Below are 25,037 nucleotides of genomic sequence, written 5' to 3'. Positions count from 1 at the left end.
TATTTAACGTGGCTACCTCTTGCAATTGCTTAACTACCTCATGCAATGCATAATTTTGTATGCTTTTATGTCATAGCAACAACACTAGTCTTGAGAACTCTTGCAATGTTTTGCAGCTAGGTGCAACAGCTAGTGACCAAAGCACATTAAATGCTCACAGCTAAAACCAATCAAAGGCAATTAACTTGAACAAACACAACACAACAACGAATATTTGCTTGTAGCTTTCCCTGAGCATAAATTGAAATTTAACCCTAGAAACTTTAACCAAACGGAGGGATTTCATATAAAGTTGAAATTCGGAAGTCCTCCTTAAACAACAACTTTTATACATAGTTGTATATTCAATCACAATTGTAACAGCAATGAAATATACGGCTCTCTCAACAGAAAGAATCACAAGCGATGCATTGATGCGAGGTCACATGTCTTCTACAGCGTGCGAAACGAAGCGGCAATGGCTTAAGGTGAACTCATCACGTCCCACAAATATTACGGAAGAAGCTGCCATAGACATTAAATTAGCCCAATGTTCATCTATCTTCAAACGGCCCGCCAAAACAGATTAGAATTGTGAATGTTACAAGGATTCGTACAATTTCTACAGTCCGTCTACATGCACTCTTCCCCCAGAGAACCCTACAAAGGTATTTTGAATCACATGCAAGCAACGAAATAGCATCAATAAAGAAAGTTATTGAAAGACAACATGATGATGTATACCTTCAGTGTACACTTCTTTAGCTGCTGCTGCTTGGAAAACTTGACGGAGTGAACTAGAATGCTTGGCCAAGCATTCTTCTTAGATAGAGCTGGCCAAGCATTCTTCTCAGTCCAGCTCCACACGAGAAATTCGGAAGGAGACGTCGACTCCACGTGTAGAGTTGAAGGTTGCTCCAAATATAGGGAGGAGCGGAAGTTAACGAGCACGTGGACGAGTAAGCCAGTGGGAGTAAATCAACACGTGGACCAAAAAGAAAATTCCCATCCATAAACTAATAAAAAATCACGATGTTTGCCCATCTGCAACTAGAATGCTTAGCCAGCTCTGCTGCTAAGTATATGGGCCTGTTGCTAAGTATATGGGCTACTATAAGTAGCCAATAACAGGCCAATTATCTAACGGCTTAGAATGTGCCACATGGCTTTGTAGGATTTTAGAGTTTTATAAAATGCTCTAGTGCTGGGCAAGTAAACACGAAACCTTCACTAAGGCCTACCCAGGGAGGGCAGGCCAACGAGAGTCACTCTAGGCTGCTCACCAAGAGCGAGCGACACGGATGAGAAACTAGCTTCATTCCTATTGGATCGGTGAGTATAGTTTGGGTGGCCAAAAACTGCTACATAAATGCCCAGAAGTACTCTTAACTCTTTTCTTTCAGTGAGGGAGAGCTGGGCGTCTGTTGAGGAATTTGGTTTGAACAACCATGCTTCGTGTTTGGCATGCGCAACAAATTCTCTGCCTGGCCTTGCCTCCTGCTGCTCCTGCTATCAACTGCCGGCTCTGCGAGTTTCATTCTCTTGTAGTAGTTTCACTTCAAAAGCATCTTAGATCTCCCGCAGCAGCTCAGCTCTCCCTTGACACCCACCAGGACTCCAATGGCATCGCCGAGAAGAAGAGTAAAGGTCAGAAAAAGCGAGAAGCCGTCCGAGCTGTCGATTGGGCCGTCCAGCTCTCCCTTCTCACATACTCCCAGCTTCGGCAAGCCATCAGGTGATCTGCAACGAGACCTTCGTAGACATTCTGCAGCTTTCGCATCCAAAGAAGTAGCTGCATTTGCCCATGCTGTTTTGATCAATGATTCGTAGGAAAAACATGATGATTATTAGGTCTAGTTGACTGTGTGAACATTGGTCTCGGTTGGATTCTTGACCCGAAGACAGTAGTGATCTCTCAGGTGTTCATTTTGCCGTTCCATCTCCCTTATCCAAACGGGTGCAGGTGGGGTGGTCTCCAAGAACAAGTCTTCGAGGCGGTTACGCTAGTGAAGGTATGCACGTAGAAAAATTCTTTATTCCCTTCGCCCAAGCCGAAAAGCAACGTCTGATGGCTTCCTTGGAATTTTAGAGAATTGGACGAGATGGGAAAAATGCCAGAAGACGCCAACTTAATCTGATTGGTACGAAATTCTTCCTTCTGTTGTCGAGTGGTATAGTAGGCTTAGCATTACGCAGGGAAGTAACGTGTGCGCTGCTCCTTTTAGCATTTGTTAGAAATGACTTTGAGCCATGCCGCTGCAGGGGGCATGCTTCGGAGTGTTGACTCTGATTTGATGGAGGCGGTCCTCAAAGCAACCAAGGATGGTGATGTCAATGGTTTATTTGGTAGCCCTGGTGAAACTATCAACCCCGTGGAAGAAGAGGATCTTTTCCATGAGGAAGAGCCTGAGAGAGAGGTAAGGATGGATTACTTATCTGGTCAGTTTAGAACGGTTGAAATTGTAAATTATTTCCCCAACAACATACTTGGGACAGGAAGACAAAGATTGGCACTTGTGGTGCGTGCTCGACAACAAAAATGTAAATGAATGAAGTTTCAAGCTCAGCGTGAACTAGGCTCACATGGGAGCTGCCCAAGAGACTCCGCGGGTCTTTAGAAACCCAGTATAGCTGCTTATGCTTGGGCACTGATGACGACATAAGTGTTGCTTTGCTTGCTAAGTATGTCTTCCTTTTGTTTTTCATAAAAGTTTTTGTTTACCTCTTTTTTCTTCTCTTTTATTTTCTCTTTTATTTTCTGTGTAGATTTTTGATCATTAGAACAACAAAAAATCTAAATTTGTATGATTGGACTCATTCTAGTCTTACAAAGGTATATCACATGGGAGCTGGAACTCACTCTTTTTCTGACATACATCTTGCATGCTGCATCATATATTCCAATCACATTTGCTACATCACATTTTATGCACACTCCACATATAATTACAAGCGTTTGACAAGCAAGTAGAGCGTTTGCCTTGGCTGTGTAGCACTTTTAAGGGTAGGAGGATAGCATCATGGATTCCAAAGTTACATAATGTGGATATGCTGAGAAGTAAAGGTGGGGGAACTTTGAGAACATTTTGTCAAGGCAGGGGATTGTGTTTAGTTTGTCATGATTGTTGTTGGCTGAAGAGGAAAACTAATCATGATTTTAATATCAAACGTCAGAGAATTAGTAGTTTGTTTTTCGAGGAGAGGACCCCACTATTACATGGGGCCTGGTGAGGGGAAGCCATCCATTCCCATCATAGATCCGGGTGATTGTCACACGGACGCGACATCGTTCTATGACGTCCCGATCCATGCACCACTTGGTATGTCCTCTTTGCCCAGGTTCACCACATCCATCTTGCTCACTGCATAGAATGTGCGAGTGACATTGCGTCGGCTCTAGAACCAGAGAGCCCAGGACCATGAGGGGTTGAGCATTTTGCACATGGATAGGAGGTCTGATGTTGGCATAGATGTTCAATCATGTGGTATGCCACGGGTTTCCCCTTGCTTGTAGTATCACCACCATGGTGTAGATACACAAAACAGGGGACTCCATGGACATAGGAAACTACCGCACCCTCATGATTGTTCACACATTGGCGAAGATTTTACAGATTTGTACTTGAGAGAGAGATCAGTTTCTACACAGAGGCATAGGGGCAGTGAGCTTTGATACAAGCTAGGTTCCGGAGGCAGCATTTCGCTTTTGATCACATCTTCACTCTATGGGTCGTTGTCGAGGAGGCGATCCTCGAAAGTCTACACTTGCTTTACATAGTTCCATGAGCCCACGTGATTAGGAGACTTCACGAGATATAGATCTTGGAAGGGATGATTTGGGGGTGATGAGTTTGTATAAGTCAATCAGAGGGAGAGTGCGTGAGTGAAGCAAGGATGCTTCCTCTTACAAACAATATTTGGGCTCTACATTGATGAGATCACGACTTTCATCGATCACCTAGGAGCCACCTAGGAGCTGAGGGATCCTTGTTGTCGATCTGATGATATAGATACTATTGTACGCAGATGACGTAGTTCTCATATCCTCTTTAGCAGCGGGCCTATAGAGACACCTAGAGGTTCTATAGGTTTTGTAGAGAGTGTTAGGAACAATGTGATAACAGAGCAACAATGCGAAAAGCAGAATGCGTAAAATACACAATACACAAAGCGCATGGAATGGAAGAGAAAGAGAGACCCAGCGTGGGCTACATCCATGGAGGAACAGCCAGTCCTATGTTTTTCTTATCCAACAAGAAGCTACAAGATGCAAGCAGTATATGTGAGCCACACCCTTATCTTACAATTTTGACCCCACAACTCATGAGTAATTCATGCATCAATTTTCATGCCCCCCTTGGAACCCTTTGATGACGATAGTCCTAGGGAGGGCGTTGCCATGCAGAGGGCAGACGAGCCTCACATGCATTCAGGATTGCCATCGAATAGATGTAGATGAGGATTAAGGTAGGGAGAGCCACGAGCATGCCTAGAAAAGAAAGAAAGAAATCTTATTGTCCGCGGGAGGCCTCATACAAGCCACAAATGGAAAATCTCAGGCAGATAAAGCCCAATATGGACCTGGTCATGGAAGTGGATCAATCATGATAGTGGGCTGAACCCACTCCCATCTTGATAGACGGTGGTATTGACCTTGGATCTCGTAGTAGTCTGGACAGTCATAGAGAAAGTGCTCCTTTGTCTCAATCACTCCTACTGTGCATAGCATGCATATCCGCTGCTCTCTAGGTATTTGCGCTGCTCTCTGGGTATTTGTGCTGCTCTCCTTGTCTCAATCCTTAGGTGATGGGATGAAACCCGCATCTGGCCAATGGCGATCCTCAGTGCATGTGAGACTCCTTTGTCCTCAAGATACTGGGGTCTGATGATGAATCCTTCCTCTGAGACTCTTAAGAAGTGGTCGCGGTAGAACTGGGTCTTGGTGGGGAGCTCCTGATCTCCCCCCTTAAGTCCAAGATGTATGGAGCTGGAGGAGGTCTAACCGTATGATACGGTTAATCTCATCTCGCGGGATCAACTCAGGGGGTGCATCCACTGTACTGGAAGAGAGGGAGCCTATCCATCTGAATCCCGTGTCTGGCAATGGATATACGTGCCTGCCATGTGTCCACCCTGCTCTTAGCTAGTTGCCTGGATGACTCCAGAGGAAGCCTTGGTAGTCTCCACTGGGGTAAGTCCCAGACTCTATGAATGAATATCATTGTGTGGAATATGGCATCAATTTGTAGTGGTGTCATGGCGAACTCTACCTATATTGTTTCATGCGGGACTGAGGGCTTGCCCCGAATTATCCTAGATCCCATAGTCACCTGTAGCTACTCAAATCTCCTCCGCTCTGCTACCAGTAGGTCACATCCGCTGAAAGGTGCGGCATACATGGTAGTCGGTCGCACTAGTGTATCGAAGAGCCATCACTTCGTCGAGGGATCCTGAAAGTGTGCCTGGAAGCACTATCTCTTGTTGGGCTAGTAGTGATCCTTCTCCTCCTAGGCAGTCTATGAAGGAAGTGATCTCATCAAAGTAAAACTCGAAGAGGGTCGATGAGAGGGGGCAAGCTTGCTTCACTCCGATCGTACTCTCGACCCAATACGATAGATCACCTGTGGCACAAACTTTGCCTTTGACTGACTCATACAGGCTCATCACCCCCCATATTAGAGAGCAGTGGATTTGCAGGGTATGCACATGGGCGGAGGTGGAGATAGAGGAACATTTCCTATGTACCCACCCAATCTAGTATTGGATCCGAGGATAGTACCACAGTCTTTTTCAAGAGGGGCATGGTTTTGGGCCACTTTCCCGTCTGATTGACTTTCACGACGAGGTTTGCGCCGTTCTCTATTTGATGGAGATGCGGCATCACAGAGAGACCCTTTTGCAACAAATGAGAGAGTAGGAGTCGACAGCACCACAGGAGACGGAGATCGATCATACTCTCGACCCAATTCGATAGATCACTTGGGGCGCGAACTTTACCTTTGACTGACTCATACAGGCTCATCATCCCCCATATCTGAGAGCAGTGGATTTGCAGGGTACACACATGGGCGGAGGTGGAGATAGAGGAAAATTTCCTATGTACCCACCCAATCTTGTATGAGATCCGAGGATGGTACCAGTGCCTTTTTCAAGAGGGGCATGGTTTTGGGCCACTTTCTTGTCTGATTGACTTTCACGGCGAGGTTTGCGCCGGTCTCTATCTGATGGAGATGTGGCATCACAGAGAGACCCTATTGCAGCAAATCAGAGAGTAGGAGTTGACAACACCACAGGAGACGGAGATAGATCAGGCACATCTACATGTTACAGATTTCTATGCATTCGTGGTAGCCCTGGGACATAGTGGAGTAGAGGAGGAGGATATTGCTGACATGAGAGCAAGTGGATTAGGAAGAGACGACGCGGATCGGCTAAGCTAGAAATGCAAGGCACACACGATGCAGAGGGTGACCAAAGCACGCACAATGGAGATCTAGCCTATCTCAGCCCTCCTCAGAGGACCGTTGAGCCGAGGTGTCACTCTTGATATTGCCCATCGGATGCATGGATCACGGAGACCACGCCCCTTGCCACAGTAAGAGATGACTCGAGAGACACATACGAGACATCTTCGCATCCCATCGGAGAGCCACCATGGCACTTAGATATGTATTTTGAGCACTAGTTTTAAGTCTTTGAGATTATTAGCATAGCACTCAACAAGGGCCTTAGCGAGCCCTTTGCCTTGAGCCCTTTGCCTTAGCCCATAGTGGCTTATGTGAGTTACTTTTGATTGTATTGTGTCTCATAGGCCTGCGAGGCTTCCCGTAGATGTTAATACATCTCTCTCTCTCTCTCTCATGCTAACTACTATTTTCATTTATTAGGTTTCGGCTTGGCAATCACCAGTAATACCCTTTTGTACGATTGTTGGTCTCCTCATTGAAGGCGCCGAAGTCCACATTGAAGGGCTGTGGCAATCGCCAGTAATCCCCATGAAGGGCTGTGGCAATCACCAGCTCTTTTGAAAAGAGAATGGTCCAAAGGCTATGTAGTCGTGTGGATGAAATCTGTGGGATTGCTGCCCACCACAAATTTCTGCATTGCACAGCAAGCAATATTTACCCTTGATATTAAACATGGCTGAATTGGATCAATCCCTCCAAGGCTGGCTGAGGTGGATCAGTCCCTCGTGCATAAACTTGTGTGGCATACTTTGTGTAAGAAATCCTAGATTTACTATATTTAGAAATGTGCCAAGGAACAGAAAGGAGACTGAAATAGCAGAGAACAAGGAATATTTGTATTGCTTGAGTGTCTGTAGTGTGTCATCCATACAGTTGGGCCTCTTTTATATAGAGAGTGAAGAGTCGCACACGAAAAGGTGTGTACTCCAAAGTGTATGTGCATCAAGAGGTGTGTACCCCTTGTGAAGGGTGTTACCCTTGATGAGAGGGTACATTACAATGGTAGTGTCTCTTCAATAGAATCTCTTGTGAAGGGTTGTGCCTCATAGGAAGTGTCCCGTCGAAAGGGCATACCCTTCCACAAGTGTCCATTCATCAGACCATCCATAAGTCTAAGGTATAGAGAAAGGAATACGTCACAGATTGTGACACTTTGTGGATAGAACTTGTAATCAGGCCGACTCTAGCTAGCTTCTTGTGGGCACCCTTCTCAAAACCTCCCAAGTGAACACACTTGGCTTGGACACCACGTGAGAGAAACCATGCACATATGCATAATAGCTGATGCAAAGACTAGTTCTTGTAGAGGATGAAGATGAATAAGGAAGATCTTAATTCATGCTTCAAACAGGATGGAAGGGGCTCCACAATTCAACAAGTAGCCACAACATCCTCTATAAGATGTCGGTTGCTCCAATGCTCTTTCCTCAGGAGCACTCATAATGCTTGAGACTGAAAATCTAGAAAGAAAGAAAGAAAGTTTATTAAAAGTCTTCGGAAGCCCAAAGGGTCCATCAGACTAAAAGAAACTGATACAATGAGCTGAGTGGGGGAGCCACTAAGCGGGCATTAAGACTAATACAAAAGAAAACCCATAATCATGATCATAACGGCATCGATACATAGGGAGAAAACCCTTTGAGCTCATGGACTGGTGGCATCAACCCTAGTAGAGTGAAACTTCCACTCTTGTAGCCCAAGGAGAGCCATTCAATGGCCGGCCTGTAATATACAACGGTTATCTGATCGTGTAATCATAGCGAGACCTTCTTTAAACCTTTAGCGAGGAGTTATAGTTATGCACCATATAGAGAGAGAAAGGAGATGAGGGTAGAGAGAGAACCTGTACCCACGGAGGGACCCCTCCCCCAATCAGGGGAGAATTTGTTTAAATACTTGGAGAACTGAGAAATACAAATAACACTCTTCGAGAGAGCACGGAAACGCCCTTCTGAAGAGTACATTGTGCACATGTATTGTAGACCAACGACCTGAGAGGCAACTCCAACCAATACCGAGACCTTGATGCTATCTACACTGATGATGTCGGGCACTTGTGCAAGGCAAGGAAGAGGCTTGTGCTGTCCACCAAAATGCAGGGTAACTGCGTGAGTGAGAGAGTGAAAGCTGAGAGTAATAGAAGCCGAGAGAGAGCTGAGATATGACTGAGAGATAGAGCTGAGAATTAAGCTGTGCAAACTGCAAAAGAGAACTTCAAAGAGCTATGAAACAGTACCCAAACCTTACTCCGTTTGCTAGTCCAACACCCTGCTGAAGTGCTGCATGTACTTCTCCCACAGATGGCTGAAGTAATGGCCAAGGAACTGAGGCTGATCAGGGCCAGAATAGGTGAGGCACAGTGGCTGCTCTTAGGGCTGAAGGATGGCTGGAGGAGTGCTGAAGGTTGGAGGGCAAGTGGATGGAGACTGAGGGCAGCAAAGGGCCCCTTTAATAGGGCTAGCTGAGCCAACCAGTAGGCTGTAAACAGCCAACTGAGTCGGCTGATTTACAGACTGGTTGGCTTGCCTTCCAGCTTATAAATAGTCCCCCTTGGCTCATTTGCTAGGGGACTTTTTGGGCAGCCTTTCCTGCTTGCCCTGGCTCTGGGGCTCCTATGCTAGGCTAAGACCTAACTAAACCCTAAGATGGAAACACTAACCTACTGTTCTCCAGTGGGATCCAGTGAACAAGGACTGACTTGAACTAAGGCTGAGAGGCTGACCTACATGACCTACATAGCTTGTTCCTGACTGTCCCTGGACAAGGGCTCACAAAGGGTCACATAATATGACAAAATATCCTATCTTGGAACTATAATGCACTTGTCGATGTAGTCAGTGTGTCACATTGCACCCAAGTGCAGGGGTGCATGTGACTCGACCAGCACTAGGTGTGAATCAGTGAGTTGGCTGACCGACCTGCCATGGCAAGGCAACTGCAGTCACAGGTCATTCGACTATTGCCATGTGTCACCTCACCCAATTGTGCCGTATCACGTGATTGCAGATCTGCCGAGTCAGCTGACAATATGCCACATCATTTGTTGATTGCCATACCAGGCCAAGTTACTTGCCACCAATGGCCACCTTATCAGATTTGACTTACCATGTCAGAAGCTGACCTGAAACTAGCCATGTGGATAGCATGTCTTACTACAGCATCATTAGTCGACCTGTTTGGGTAACAGATGGCTGATCTGTTGACGCATAACCAACACCAAACTTGTGTGCATATCTTGGGTCCATCGAGGGATTACTAATGCCTAGAAAATCATGTAATGCATGGCCATGTGCCTTGTACATACCCCAGCCCATACTTGGGTGTAGGATGTGATGTGGAATTGAGGGCTTGTTGTGAGTGATGTAGGAGAGCGTCATGAATTGCATTGCTATGCGTTGCTTGGCTCTTGGGCTTTATTGAGGCCTTTGTACAACTAAGGTGTCTTTTATCACTTAGTGTAGTAATATATCACTTTACTATTCCACAAGAGGTATAATCCAAGGAAAACAATGAAAAAAGTACGCACAATCTTAGATATGAAGTCTTTTATCTATGGTGTATTGGTCTTAGGTATGTTTAAAATGATTGAACATAAGCTGAAAACAAAAAGCGAGAAGCTGAATAGCCCGTTTTTCTTTTAGTTTCAAAGGAGAGTTTGATTGAGTATGCTTGTGCTTTCTAAGTTAGGAATGTAATTTTTCCTCTTTGTAGGAAGCGATACATAAGTGTAAAGGGTCCATTTAGCTTTTTGTCTTTTAAATAAGAGAGAGAGAGAGAGAGAGAGGGATTTTATTCCTGTTTTTTGGAAGATTTTGTTTCTTGACTTGCGTGTTTATTTTTTCTTAGTCACCTTCTTCCTTTCTTCTTTATTTCTTGTTTTTTTTCTCTTTTGTTTATTTGACGTATTTTAGTAAGCACTGGGTTTGCCCAAGAGACTCCTATATTTATTAAGGTCTAGCGCCTTGAAAGCAATCCTGTACAAAATTATTGGCTTGAATTATGAGATCAAAAGGAGCAACTTCATGTGGATGTCGAAATTGTGTGTGGAAGCATTAGTGCTCTGGTATCACAAGGAAACCATATGCCCTAGTGAGTGTATTCTACACAGTTGTCTTCACAAATAATTCCGTTTGTAAATCCCAAGGTCACTAGAACTACAAATCTCTTTGATCATAGCGGTTCTATTGGTTGTGGAGTCCCCAAGATGACATGAGAACAATATGTGTGTGTGTTGTGGGTCTGCGTGTTTTGGGAAGGGGGGGGGGAAGGAAGCTGTGGTGCGGGATCACTTTAGTGATTCTTTAGATGCTGGCAGCGGAGTCAAGTCCACGTGAGGCTTCGGTGATGTAGGGGTTGTGGCGCAATAAAATGGAGCGCTGGCGACAATCAATATGCGTGGTCCGCTAGGCCTCCTAGTGCCTTGTGTTGGACAATGGCCACTGTCACACCCGTTGGCCGTGCCTTTGGTCTGGTGAACATGGAGGGAAGATCTCAGAGCCTGATCAATGCATTGACACACTGATGGGTTTGTTATATCGTTGCTTTGGGTCTCAGCTATGCTGTCTCCCTTGGGCCTATTGGCATGTGCCATTTGTTTGAAAAAACTCATTGATCACACAATGAGTGGAATTTGGCTAGACACCATGACCTTGTCCATGTGCCTTGAGCATACGGTCCCTGTGTCGTGCGGCCTCATGAATGAAAGTTGCCAATCATCTATGATTCGAGTGTGATGAGGATGAAGAGTGGTCTGAATCCATCTTTGAAAAGACAATGGTCGATCTCATAGTACACAAGGGATTTGAAAGCATGGTGCTCCATTGACTCAATCTTCTGTAGATAATAGAGAGTGCAAATGCAACACTCTCTAGGTATGTCCTATGCCCGTCTGCTCTTAATGCACAGTCGGTGTGGCGAAACATGGAACTGCCTGATCGAATATCCTCAAAGAATGGGGGAGGTGAATGCATGTGTAGCCTTGGGGGTGGATGAAGCTCTCTTCTGACATTGTAGCAGTGATCCCTGTAGAAGTTGAGCTTGGTAGAAAGCTCGCTAGGGGCTAACCAGGTCTTGAATGTGTTGAGTTGTACGGATAATTTGGTTAGTATCGTGGTAAGTGAGCGGAACAGAAGGGGCCTCAAGGCTATACTGAAAGGGGGTGATTGTCCATGTGGAGCCCCAGACGTTTAAACCATCTGCATGTATGTGCGTACCAACATCTTTGATTGCCCTGGCCCCTTAGTTGCTAAAGTCATCCATCATGGATGAGGATAAGGTCACCTGTGTCGGCTGCTTGTCTTGATAGAGGTATGTGATCACTAGGAATGCTGTGTCAAGCTTTAGTGGAGATGCCCCGAACTCGGCCAGAATGATCTGATGTGGGACTGATGGCTTACTGTGGATCATCCATGATAGTAGAACCTGGAGCCTCTATACTCAGGCCTAGTCCACCTCTGATAGATTATGATCCCAATGAGGCTTGCCATACATGCCTACTAGGTTGATCAATGAATCAAAGAGGAGACTTGGTTTGGGGATCTTGGAAATGAGAGTGAAGGCACTGCCGCTCAGTGCCGCTCAGGTCTAGCAAGTGCTGCATATCCGTTGCTCAGTTGGGCTTGCAATGTGAATTGCTCTTTGTGCATGGCTGCCTTGAATGTGGAGAAAGAAAGAAAGAAAGTTTATTAAAGTCTTCGGAAGACCGATGAGTCTATGAGACTGTGAAAAACCTGATACAATGAGCTGTGGTAGTGGAGCTACTAAACGAGCATCCACACCAATGCAGAATGCAAAAAATGCAAAAAATGCAAAATGGTAGTACTAAGTCCTAAGTACAACAGGCAAGAAGCCCTCTTACTCTCATTTGCGTATATTTGGGTGTGAGGCATATGCGCATGTGCCAAAAGAGCTTCGAAAGAAGCTAGATCCTAAGTCTAGGAAATGCATCTTTCTGGGTTATGGTGAAAGTGGAGAGATGGGCTATCGTCTCTGGGATCCAGAAGCAAAGAAGATCATACGTAGCCATGATATAGTCTTCAATGAGAAGAAGATGCATAAGGCACCCATGAGGGATGTGGAAATGAGGAGAATCACTTTCCAGGATGTGAATCCACCTGCATATGTTGATAGATAACAAGCTATCCATGCACCCAATGTGCAAGAAATGGTACCACCAAGTACCCCCACAGGTATACAATCAAGGGTAGATGATGGATTATCTATTGGTGGAAATGATGAGCCAAGTATGGCTGATATGCACGTGGGACAGCAAGCTGAAATGCCCTTGAGAAGATCATCTAGAGTGTCTAGACCGCCTGATAGGTTTGTTCATGTCGATAGTCGACTATATATCATTCTCAGCATCATCATCAACATCATCATCAATTACCATGGATCATCCGTGATAACATGAGAACCTGTAGCCGCTCCACCCTGACCCACTTTGTATCTGACAAGTCTGGCCCCCAGCATGGACTGCCATACATCCCCGTTGGACGGACCAAGGAGTCCAAAAGCAACCCTTTGGTTTGTGGATCATGAAAGTGAGAGCGGAAGCACTGCCTCTCAATTCTAGCCAATGAAGCATATCCTCTGCTCAAGCATGCCTGCATCGCGGGTCTCATAGTGAAGATGGGTCCGAAAAAGACGACCCTAAGATAAGTGTATGATGAAACTACCTCAACAAGAGACCCATCAAATGCGAACTGCTCCTGGCGCATGACGGCTCGAGATGTATTGAAGATCATAACCTTGGTTTTACCCAAGTTGACCTTCAAATCATGAGACTCACAAAAGGACTGTAATGCGTCAAGGTGTCTGTGGAGCCCCTATGCTGAGGAAGAAAAGAGAGCCACGCCATCTGCGTAAAGCAATATCCGGATCAGCGTGCCCGCGAGAGAGCAACTTGTGTCTGCATCACTATCTCAAGCTCGTCAATGTAGAGGCCAAACAAGGTAGGTTATAATGGACACCCTTGTTTGACCCCAATAGTGCTCATGATCTCGTCTGTCCATCTAGATCTGCCCGGACTCTGCTTGAAACTTGCTCATAAAGTGCCATGACAGCCCAAATGATCTCCTGGTCGTAACCCAAATCCTATAGGCATCGTATGAGGCGGGCTCTCGGAACCGTGTCAAATGCCTTGCGGAAATCCACAAAGCAAAAGTAAACCCTCTGCTTCCGTGCCCTCACCTCCTCGATGATACATCTGAGCGTGAGAATGTGGTCCATGGTCCCATGATCACGCCTGAATCCGGCCTGTCCTGCTGCTCTAAGTCCTCGACACTCCGCAAATTTGCTGACCTTAGAATCAAGTACTGATGCATAAATCTTGGACATGACATGTCCAATCATAATGGTCCTGTAGTTCTCCGGGCTCATGGGATCCCTTGCCTTGTGAATGGGTGAGATAGTGTTAATGGTCTAGGTGCGTGGAAACCCCAAACAAACAGCTTCATTAAATAGCTTTGCTAAGATCGGGCTAGGAGGTTACTCCCATATGCAATGGACTTAGTGCAAAGTCCCTCATGATCCTTCACTCGGCCATTATGAAGTTTCATTACGGCATCCTTTACCCCCCCCTAGTGAAGAGGGTGCAGGATGTGGGGCGTGGCATATGTGTGTGTGTGTGTGAGAGAGAGAGAGAGAGAGAGAGAGAGAGAGAGAGTTTTGTTAACGTCTGTGAAGACCAAAAAGATCTACAGTAGCAAAGGGTGTGTGTGTGTGTGTGTAGAGAAAGAAAGAAAGAAAGACAGTTTATTAAAGTCTACTAAAGACTGATGGGTCTATGAGATTGAAGAAAAGCCTGATACAATGAGCAAAAGGGTGGAGCTACTAAGCGAGCATCCTAACCCATGCTAGAAAACTGTGTAGACATAGTCAGTGATGTCATCGTACATGTCCACCATAATCATATACATCCATCCTGGCGTCATCATCCTCATGTTGTGACGCAGTCTGATCCAATACAATATGAATACGAGAGAGAGAGAGAGAGAGAGAGAGAGAGAGAGAGCATGGGCATCAGTGTGGGGGCAGCAACAAAGTAGTGGGGGGAAATTTCAGCAGAAAGAAATTGCAGCCTGCTTTTTAGCCAGAAAGGTCTAAAAAGCAGCCTACAATTTGTAGAACTGTACTTTGGCAGCACGATTTATCGCCAAGTATGTGTCACACCATCGTGTATGAAAGGTAAATTATGAAGATGCAAGTTCTGAATGGGTTTTAAATCAGCAACTGTCACCTACTTGTCATGAGATTTAAAGGTCTCTGGTCCTACAGAGGCTTGAGAGGTTAGTGCAGCACCAGAGGGCCTCATGGAAGTGAAGACCTCATCTTGATTTCTAAATGTGGTTGGTTAAGTGTTTTTGTAAGTAGCTTTCAATGCGATTGGTTTAGTGTTTTTGTAAGTAGCTTTCAGTATCAGTGAGCATTGTTGTTTGTAGTATAGTTTTGGATCTTATAACTATGTTCCTTTCATATTTCCTTAGGACCATATCAAAGAAAAGGCAGAGCGGTGGCTTCAAGGACTACTTTCAGGTGAACCAAAGGTTTCGGGCGAAGTATATTCTATTAGATATGCTGACTTTGATCGACAGGTTTTTTGCACACCTCTTTGCAAGTTGATTGTCTCATACATAAAAAAGTATACTGGGATGTGAAATTGTTGGATTTCTCACCGTTGGTGACCATTATGAGATTAAAAGTGCATTGTTCATTTGCTTTTACAGGTTGAGTTTTGGCACATTCTTTTATATATTGGATTTGTTGATTGTCTCATAGTACAATGGATTGTCATAATTGACAGTTTTTATGTTTGGCCACTTTTCATGCTAGTATTATGTTTCCTTAAAAACTAGTGTAAAAGATGAAACAGGGCCCTTTAAACACATAGCTGAAGGAGGTGGCCCAGATTTACTTTGAACATTCGTTAGTTGCCTACTCATTCCTGGCCCACAGATTGGGAGTGATTCTCTCAGAGCTACCTTCCTTTCGGAGATGGAGTTCAATTCTTTGTTTGCTTGAGTAAACCTCTTGATTAGGGAATATGGACAATGAAGACCTTCAACGTTGATATCTGCTTAAAAGTAATACAAATAGGGGTGTGGTTATGTGGAAAACTGTACTGCTTGCTTGAGTATATGTTGGAATTCCGCGCCAATTAGAGGAATCTCAAAACGATTCACATCGCATATGAAAGATGAATTTTAATATATTCAAACCTTAGAAACTAAGAATCTGTGAAACATTAAAAATGAGAGAGAGAGAGAGAGAGAGAGAGAGAGAGAGAGCTATTACCGTCTTCAAAAGGTTTCACGGGCTATGAGATGAAATAATACATCCGAAGTCAATCCAAACACAAGCCATCATGGGCTGGTGCAGGATACACTAAGACCCTTGCAATATGCTAAGTACTGGCAAAAATAAACTGACCTGGTGCTGCAAGGGTACACTAAGACCCTGCAGCTGAACTTTACGTATCAAAGGACGATATAGATATAAAAGTGGGAAGTAGTTGAAGAGTCCCACAACTATATCATCCACCTCTTCCTCCTCCCCCTCCCTATGGCTCGGCTCAGACTCAGGCTTAACACAGTTGGTGACATGCATCTGTGTCTGGTCTATCCTTGTTTCTCGATTTGCCTTAGTGGAGTCTCTCTGTGCCTCCACAACTCTATTGGGTATAGGCGGACACACACAAAACCAGCCTTAACAACGTAAAGGGTGGGAGGATCCACTTAATTACAGCATACACAGTAAATTGACAAATAATTATGCACCACATATTAAATCACAAGGGGGCTAGAGTGCTTCTACTCAGATACAAGGACACTGATTGGCTCCCAACGGTGGCGCCCCTTGCGGTATTTATTTAACATTCACTTGAAGCCAAGCGGCTGATTACAAAGGTCTCTGGGAAGCTGCACCACATGAAAACCAACGCCCGCAGACTCCTTGTCCAGCCCACTGTGTAATTCCCTGCTCAACTCCAAATGGTGAAATGGCATTCAATTACTAGACAACTTTGTGTCCTCAACCAACCAAAGCATGCAACAGAGACCCCAAAAGCATCTGTTGTCTGTGCCACACCTGCAATTGCACAGCCAAGTGCCCAACCAGCCAGACACGGCTGCACAATTGCAAGACAGCTCCCACACAGCTAGATTCTGGTGCAATCAAACCAAATTGCTATCCCAAAACAGGTCAAAATCAACTTGGAGCCTTCCTTGCCACAAACCACTGCATACATGCACCTTCCCCGCGAGGAATCAATTCCAAACGCAATAACCAGCCAGCAACAAGTCCAAGAACGGCAAAAGCAAGCAAAGAGAAGCCTTCCTTTGCCAAGAATCCTCTGAAAGCAGGTCACTGAGGCTGGAAAACCCTAAATCCAGTGACAAACAATAGATCCAGCTGTGGGCTGGCCTAAAAACAGCTTAGGAGAAGTTTTCCAAGCCTGGAGAACAGAAAAACCAGCAACAACAGCCCAAAAAGCAAGCAAAAAACAGGTCGAAATCCTTGTAGACAGCTTTGTTCAGCAAGAAGCAATTCGCAGCACCTGGTAGCAGCTCCTGGACAGCCTAGAAACCAATCACAACTCCTGGAACAGCCCTTGATCAACTGGGAATTTCCCAGGCAGGCTCCTGGGCAAATTGCGATTTGTCTTGCAGCTCCCTGGCAGCCTCCTGGCAGATTGCGAATTCTCCTGGCAGCTCCTGGGACCTCCTGGCAGTTGGCGATTTTGATATGGCAGCACCTGGCAAGCTTTGGCAGGTGGCGAATTCCTCTGGCAGCTCTAGCAGGCTCTGGCAAACCTCGAAATCTGCTCTAGCTGCTTCTGGGGCTGTTTCTGGCCTTCTAGATCCAAAAGATAGCCCCTGTGCTAGAAATAGCAATTTTTAATTGCACCACTCATTTGGCGCCTTGTTGCACACTTTGGCCCTAGGAATTAATTGCCTAGTAACGGGGCGCACATTCACAATTTCCAAGGGCTCACTAGGGAATTTTAATTCCCCTAGTCCTGCACACATGGCTAGACCCTCTCGCCCCAGAGGCTTAAGGCAGTCACGTGCAAATTATGGGAGTCGCAAATCAAAAGTCCCATAATTTCACGTCCTCATGAGAGACCCCCCTCTTGAAAGAAGGCAAACGTCCTTGATTGCTTGCAAGCCAAACAAAAAGAAATAATAGCAATGGAAAAATCAAAAGCAAGTGAAATAACCAAAGTTGAAATAGAAAAATAACCAAATAACCAAATAACCAAATCCGGAAGACAACCAACAATGCCGCCAACAGATCACCAAGTCTGAAATGAGAGTGACGAAACAAACCAACCAAAAGACTAAAAAATTTTATCTTTCGTCTACAAGATGGGTGGGATCTTACGTTGGACTTCCACTATCTCAAATGGAGCTTTACTTGTGGAAGAATGTACCGTGTTATTGTATGCATACTCCACCGATGGTAAAAACTTCTCCCACTGTGACTGGTGCTCCGAAACATAGCATTTCAACAAATCTAGAATTGTGGAATTAGCCTCCTTCGATTGTCCATCAATCTGTGGATGAAAAGCATAAGAAAAGAGGAGAGTAGTGCCCATATTCTCAAAAAGTCCCCCTTAAAACAAGCTGGTCATGCGCAGGTCTCTATCACTCACAATGGACTTTGGCATACCATGATACTTGAAGATATTATGCATAAATAACTTCGCCATATGATCTGCCCCAATCGTCTTTCGTACAAGAATGAATTGCGCCTGCTTGTTGAAGCGATCAGTGATTATCCATAATTCATCATTACCTGTAGGTGTCCTCGGTAAATCAAAAAAAAAATCCATGGCTATGCTCTCCCATGGTCCATCGGGTATGAGCAAAGGACGTAACAGTCCAGGAGTCTTCTTGCGATCATACTTCACCTTCTGACAAGTTATGCACGTGTGAACATATTCCTCAACATCACGACGCAGCATAGGCCAATAAAAGAAATGCTCTACTGCCTTGACTGTGGCATCAATACCACGATGTCTTGCATATGGTGGATCATGACATTCACTCATAACCTTCTGCCTTAGCTGCTTAGTTACACACAGCTTGTCATGCATCATCATAAACCCATTCTTAAGCACATAATGCTCATGCCTCTGTCCATTATTAAGCTGGTCATATATTCTAGCAAACTGCTCATCTTCCGCATAGTAATCTTTCATTACATCCAACTCATTGTGATAAGCAATTGTCATAGGTGAAACTTGTGGCTTCTTGGACAAAGCATCTGCAACCACATTCTTCTTGCCTTGAAAATGAAACATTGACAAGAAGTTTGCCCACCTCATGTGCTTCTCGGACAGCTTAGATTGCGTCAGAAAGTAGCTCAAAGACTGATGATCCGTCTTTATTGTAAAGTCAGCTCCCAATAGATAATGTTTCCAAATGGATAAAGCATGAAGTACAGCCAACATCTCCTTCTCATAAATCTGTAAATGTAACTCAGCCGGTTGTAAAATGCGACTCTCATAAGCTATAGGATGCCCATCCTGTGTGAGGACAGCTCCACCACCATTTTTGCCACAAGCATCTGCATGCACATGAAAAGACTTCCTCAAGTCAGGGAAAATCAGCACCGGATTTTTCTGTAAGTCCATACTTGGCTTTTTTTTGGGGGGGGGGAAACGGGGTTCCCAGACCTTTATGAAAATGCTTTATAATCAATTTCTTGACTTTAAAATTAATACAAGTTTAAAGTTTGAAGTTGAGAGTTTTGTAGCTCTCTATCATTTAAATGTGTACAATGTATATTTTCATGGGTTGTTTTTTTTGTAAAATTAGGAAAGCAAGTACTATTCAGCCCCAGGGGCTGATCCATACTCCAATCATACTTCCGTACCCGTATGTAGTGTGCGTGTTTGGTAACGTATGGAAAAAACTATGCCTGTTGATACTGTTGTGGTCTGCACAGATGTTGGGCTGTTTTTATGACTGAGCTGAGCTGTAGCTGGGCTGAAGACTTGAGCAGAGGGTGAGCTGCAAGGGCGAATGGCAGGGAGGTGCATTAATGTCTGCAGAAAGCCAAAATGACCTATGATACCAAGACTGGAATACATCATGAGATAACATTCACCTCAACGGGGAAGTAGAGGTGCCTATTGCACCCGTAAGGTCTAACAAAATCCTATCATTTAGTACTCACATGGTATGGCAAGACAACATGCTAGACATCAGTTAGCACTAACATAGTATGGCAAGTTAACATACTAGAACCGTGCATCAGTTTTAGATTGAGTGCCTTTAGTGAAATAGGTTTAACTTGAAACTCTGGAGTGATTGCTCTTCCATTCCTGTAGACAACCCATTTCCCTGCTTTCCTATCTTGTTTGATTTTCTCCATCTCCAGTGATTCCTGCTTCAGTTGAGCTTGAGTAAGATCATCTATTATTGATACCTTTGTACGTTTAAATTCCTTGGTTTGTTTGAGAAACTCAATTTTCTCCTTTCGTGATTTGAAAGCAACAATGGCATGCTTACCAACCTCATCAAAGCTGGCTACCTGAATAGAGTTCCACGTTAACTCTGGTATGTTTCCTTTAGATTTGTTAAGGAAAGTGTGGAAGCAGCCTTCACGGTACCAGTCATCCTTTGGGAGACCTCCAACCCTAACATCGAGTGCTTTTTGCATCTTCCTTAATTTCCTTGTGTATCTTCACTTCCACATCCTTGTGAGTCACCCCAATCATTTTCTCCTGAACTGCTTCCACTACTTTCATGGATCCTTTCTTTTCTAGCTATATCATTTGTCTCTTCCATTTTTTCTCGTTTTGTTGTAGACATGTTTTAGTTCCGCAAGCTTTTGCTATAGTGAAAATATGTGTTCTTGCATATCAAGTAGACTGGGTATATGATTGCGGGAAGGGATTGAGCTAATGGGGGACCATCACTGTTGCATATGATTAATGTGTAATATCAATTTTCATATGATTGGTGTGTAATATCAATTTGTTTGTGTGGACTGCCAATGTGGGCTGCCCGTGACTATTCTCACTAGCTCTTTGAGGAGTATGAAGGCCTCCCATTGGAGTTGAGCCTTGTTAATCTTGAAAATCATGACCATGGTTTTACTTAGGTCGACCTTCACTTTGTCGCTTTTGCAGAAAGACTGTAAAGCTGTCAAGTGCATCTGCAGATGTGTCTAAGATTAGCATGACGTCGTTGGCATATAGTAGAAGAGGTATGACAAAGATTGCTAGTATCAATCAACTGCCCTCCCAGTGTGTCCACAAAGAGGCCAGCTCATTGATGTGAATGCCAAAGTGGGTGGGAGAAAGAAGGCACGGCTGCTTCATCCCAATGGTACTGCTCATATCTCTCCCATAGTCCCTATAGGATGCACACTCTTCTTGTAACTTTTTCGTAAAAAGACATCAGTGCCCATATATCGTTGTGTGGGTGGGGCGAAGGATGTCTTTTAAGACAGGCATGGGCTGGCCAGGAAGGTTGTTAAGTGTATCTGTGTAAGCTGTCCAAAGGCTAGGGTCCTTGATAGGGCATTGTGATCTCCTTTAGAGGAGCTTCATCTACAATTCTTTGGAAATACTGCTATATAGGATGCTTAGGAGCTCTTGTTCATGGCGAGCAAGGAAGTATAGTTTCTTCTTTTGCACTAAGCGCTAGCCCTCTTTTCTAGTATGTTCCTGGTCAAGTTGTCCTTGGCCTTCCTCCGTTTGCTGGTCCAACACCCTGCTGACGGGCTGCATGTACTTCTTCCACAGATGGCTGAACTGATGGCCAAGGGACTGAGGCTGATCAGGGCCAGAATAGGAGGCATAGAGGCTGCTTTGAGGGCTGAGGACTGGATTTGAAGGAGTGAGGAAGGCTGGAGGCTACTGAGTGAGGAATGAGAGGGCAGCAAGGGCCCTATTTATAGGGGCTGGGGAGCCAGCCAACCAGCCTGGCTGAGCCAACTGAGCAGTCGGCTATAGCTGACTGGTTGCTGCCCCTTAGCCTATAAAAGCCCTCCCTTGGTTCATTCGCTAGGGAGCCTTGTGGGCAACCTTTGCAGGCTGCCTTCCTTGCTTGCCTCTGGTCTTAGTCAGCCTTTGGGGGCCCCTCTGGGGCTCTTATCCTAGGCTATGACCTAGAACTAACCTAACCTAAGATGGAAACATTAACTACCTACTTTTCTCCAGTGGGTACTAGCGAACAAGACTGTCTGTCTGACTTGACCTAAGGCTGAGAGATTGACCTACGTAGCCTGTGCCTGACTGTCCGTGGATAAGGGCTCACAACATACGACAAAATCTCCTATTAGGGAACTATTACGCACTCGTCGATATAGCTAGTGTCTCACATTGCCCCCAAGTGATAATGATCTCCTTGCCTCTGGCTCCACTTATCCACTTTGTCCTCATCCCAGCTAGCTCCTCCTCCTCTCCACTATGACCCGGTGCCGATTGGAACATTTAGAAGCTTGTGACATGCCGTTGTGTCTAGTCTTACTGTGTCTCCTATGTCACTGTGTCCGATTTGTCTATTTGGCTCAATAGGCTCTCTCGAAGCTGTTGCATTTTGATCAAATAAAGGCCGAGGGAGACCCAATGATGAAAGTGGATCAGCCTAGGTAGTGGTCCAAACCTGTGCCCCTCCTGAAAGAGGCAGTGGTATTGTCCACGGATCTCATAGTAAACTGGGCATGTAGAGAGAAAGTGCTCCCTTGTCTCCACCTCCTCTACATACCTAGCTCTCTAGGTGTGCCTTAGCCATCCCTATCTCAAGCCTTAGTGCGTGGAACAAGACTCACAACTGCTCAATAGCAATCGTTAGTGCATGTGAGACTTGTATGTTCTTGGATACTCTTAGGAAGTGACCATGATAAAATTGGAGCTTGTCTCCCCCCCCCCCCCCGAAAAAAAAATTCCGTGAGGTATGGAGTTGGAGGAGATCCAACCATATATGATATAGTAGATCTTATGTAGTTGAATTTGAGAAGGCAAGGCACCAAATTGTATTGAAAAGGCAGAAGTAGATCAATCTAAATGCCGTTATTGGTAAATTATCTGGATATATGCACATAACAGGCTGTGCTAACCCCCTTTGTCCGCTAGTTGCCTCGACGACTCTAGAGCCAATCTCAGTAGTCTCTAGTATGGCAAAGGTGAAGATATGTCGCTTGTTCCGAATTATCTGTGACCTTATAATCAGCCTCTCAAATCTCCTCCACTCAGTCCCCTAGAGATCACTTCTCCAAAATGGTGTTGGCTGTCAGCCGCACACAGGCATCAAACAACCACTCCTTATTCGAGGGATCCTGAAAGTGTGCCCAAAAGCAGTGTAATTCTATGCGAGCTAGAGCTCCCTAGCCTCTCGTAAGCCGTGCCCTGGTTGCATGGAGCATCGTGGACATCGATCTCGTGAAAGCTGCCCCTGCATGATTTCTACCAGCTCCCCAAACTATGTTGATGCAATACCGCCCGTGAGCTGTGAAAGTCACAGCCTTGGCCTTTCCAAGGCTGGCCATCAGGTCTCACTTGTTGCAAAACTGCTTTAGGGTCTCTAGATGTCTTTGTAACCTTGCTGCCGAGGAGGATATGAGGACAATATGATCTATATATAACAGTATCTGTATCATCAGGGCAAGCAGTGACCCCTCACCTCCAAGGCGGTCAATGAAGGTAGTGCTCTCATCAATGTAGAGCCCAAACAGTGTTGGTGAGAGGGGGCATCCTTGTGTCAATCCGAATGTGCTCTCAATCTAATCGTACATCTACTGTGCCAAACTCACGTGCGAGTGGCTGGGATAGATACCAAATGCAGCTCTACATCATCTGCATTACTAATTAGCAAGATGAGAACGAGCGCCTGTGCAGTGCCAATTCCTCTCCACCCAATATGTTCATGAAGGATGCCACTTCAAGCATTATAGAGTCCAACGAGGGTTTATTGATACATGTGTACAAGGAATGCTGCCTTATTTTGCAAAATTGCTTGTTTGTGTGCTGAAACTCGACTTTGATATCTTGCTATAGTAAGTTCTTTTTTAGTTTATTAAAAATACTCGTATTTAGCTACTACAATCGTATCTCTATTTGAGGACTTTTCTGAAAACTTCTTACTGTCCTGGTCTCTTCATGCTTTTGTGGTATTTGGATATTTTTAAAGTGCTTAATGATGCTACATCCTATTGACTTGTTTCAGGAGTTGAGGCGGCTAGTGAAAGATGCTTTACAAACTGAAAGTGATGATCCTTTAAATGAAAATGCTGAAAATGAGGCAGATTCTCAAGGAATTTCTGCACGCACCATGCCACTCCCACGTGGAACCCTTGATGAAAGAAGAAAGGCACTTCGCTTGTTTTTAGAGGATCTTGTTGTGAAGATTTCAGACAATTAATGGCAGGATCTTTGTTTGTTTTTAGAACATCTTGAATTTTGCCATGCGGATTCAAGACAATATATGGCTATAAATGTCTTGGAGGTGATGTTATTGTTTGGAAACTTAATATATTTCTTCTGTATCTACCAAACTCAAGTTTCTAGTAGTATACCAAGATATGTGGCTGTTGTGAGTTCTATTTTGTTACACCAATCGCCATCTCTTATGGCCATGGTAGAATACACTTTGATTGGATGGTTTAGTCAGACTAGTGGATTGAATATAAAATGGATGTACGCACGTGCATGTGTGCTGGGTGCACGCATGTATAAAGGATCCTGTTACATGTCGGCCATGATATGAGTTGTATGCAGCTTTATTTTGGGTTTTCCACTAGGGACATGTCAAAGGTCAGCTGCTGTCGTCCCTTGCTCTGCTCTAGGAGTTTTGTGGGCCCCTCTTCTCTAAAGGAGAAAGTTGGATCGTTGTTAAGCTGTAGGTCTCATTAGTTTGCATCTATGCCGGTCCTTTGGTCTTGGGTGTCTTGTCGCTAAAACTCTTCTTTGAGTCCTGATTTGGAATTGATGGAATCATGTTCGAGGTTGGCCCATGGTTATCCGTACTGCTTGTGGTGTTCTATAGGTATCTTGATGATTGCATGAAGACATCCTCATTCAGATGGAGGATTCATATGGGGTTAACTTGAACGTCGAATCTTTGTTTTGCTTTGCAAGGGGGCATCTAACAATATTGGTTTGACGTGAGCATATATGAAGTCTCTCTCTCTCTCTCTCTCTCTCCACACACTTCAAAAAAAAAGTGAGTCAACACACGCACACACGCACACACGCATGCCACGCACGCGCACACATAGTAAAAGTAGACATTGATTGGAGACTAGACCATGTTCACATAATTTATTGGTAGATGGATGAAAGTAGACATTGATTGGAGCTTAGACCATGTTCACATAATTTATTGTCAGGTGGACGAAAACAATGTTAACGTCAATTATTGTAACAATTATGTCTATGTGATGGCATTGTGTTCAAATATGCCTCAAGCCCTTGTTACAACTAGGGCATTAAGTAGGTTGCTAGGTTTTGTCCTTGCATTTTTCTAGTGAGTATACTTGGATGTTGCTCTCTTGTGGTAGCTCTCCTTTTGTTGGAGTCTTTGGGAGAAGTCTCTTTTTGAAATAGTGACCATACTATTTCCTAGTCCCAACCTAGGG

At 44.7% G+C, this 25,037-nt stretch overlaps 1 protein-coding gene across 2 annotated transcripts; it reads left to right on the top strand.

Annotated features, from left to right (window-relative positions):
* Positions 1–1,304: 1,304 nt before the first annotated feature.
* Positions 1,305–24,008, top strand: LOC147892177 (kinesin-like protein). 2 transcript variants are annotated; one of them, XM_087388848.1, is made up of 6 exons: positions 1,305–1,714; positions 1,943–1,991; positions 2,069–2,120; positions 2,242–2,396; positions 14,933–15,040; positions 23,627–23,987. In XM_087388848.1, the coding sequence occupies exons 1-6, from the start codon at positions 1,428–1,430 to the stop codon at positions 23,819–23,821; spliced, it is 846 nt and encodes a 281-aa protein (XP_087244974.1). In that variant the 5' UTR covers positions 1,305–1,427; the 3' UTR covers positions 23,822–23,987. The 2 variants fall into 2 exon arrangements, with proteins under 2 accessions (XP_087244974.1, XP_087244975.1); XM_087388849.1 differs by lacking the exon at positions 14,933–15,040 and having other exon boundaries at positions 23,627–24,008.
* The last annotated feature ends 1,029 nt before the right edge of the window (positions 24,009–25,037 follow it).

The sequence above is a fragment of the Dipteris shenzhenensis genome, chromosome 17 (genome assembly GCF_047967505.1).
Source record: "Dipteris shenzhenensis isolate YYH24624 ecotype China chromosome 17, Dip_SZ_1.0, whole genome shotgun sequence".
NCBI classification, from domain to species: Eukaryota; Viridiplantae; Streptophyta; class Polypodiopsida; order Gleicheniales; family Dipteridaceae; genus Dipteris; species Dipteris shenzhenensis.
Note: the sequence above shows the minus strand (reverse complement) of the source record. Positions and strands in the feature narration are given on the sequence as shown.

Coding starts and splice junctions, on each gene's coding strand:
- LOC147892177 (XM_087388848.1), top strand. CDS start 1,428: ATGCTTCGTGTTTGGCATGCGCAACAAATTCTCTGCCTGGCCTTGCCT. Junction 1,992..2,068: donor AGGCGGTTACGCTAGTGAAG/GTATGCACGTAG, acceptor TTGGAATTTTAG/AGAATTGGACGAGATGGGAA. Junction 15,041..23,626: donor ATGCTGACTTTGATCGACAG/GTTTTTTGCACA, acceptor GACTTGTTTCAG/GAGTTGAGGCGGCTAGTGAA.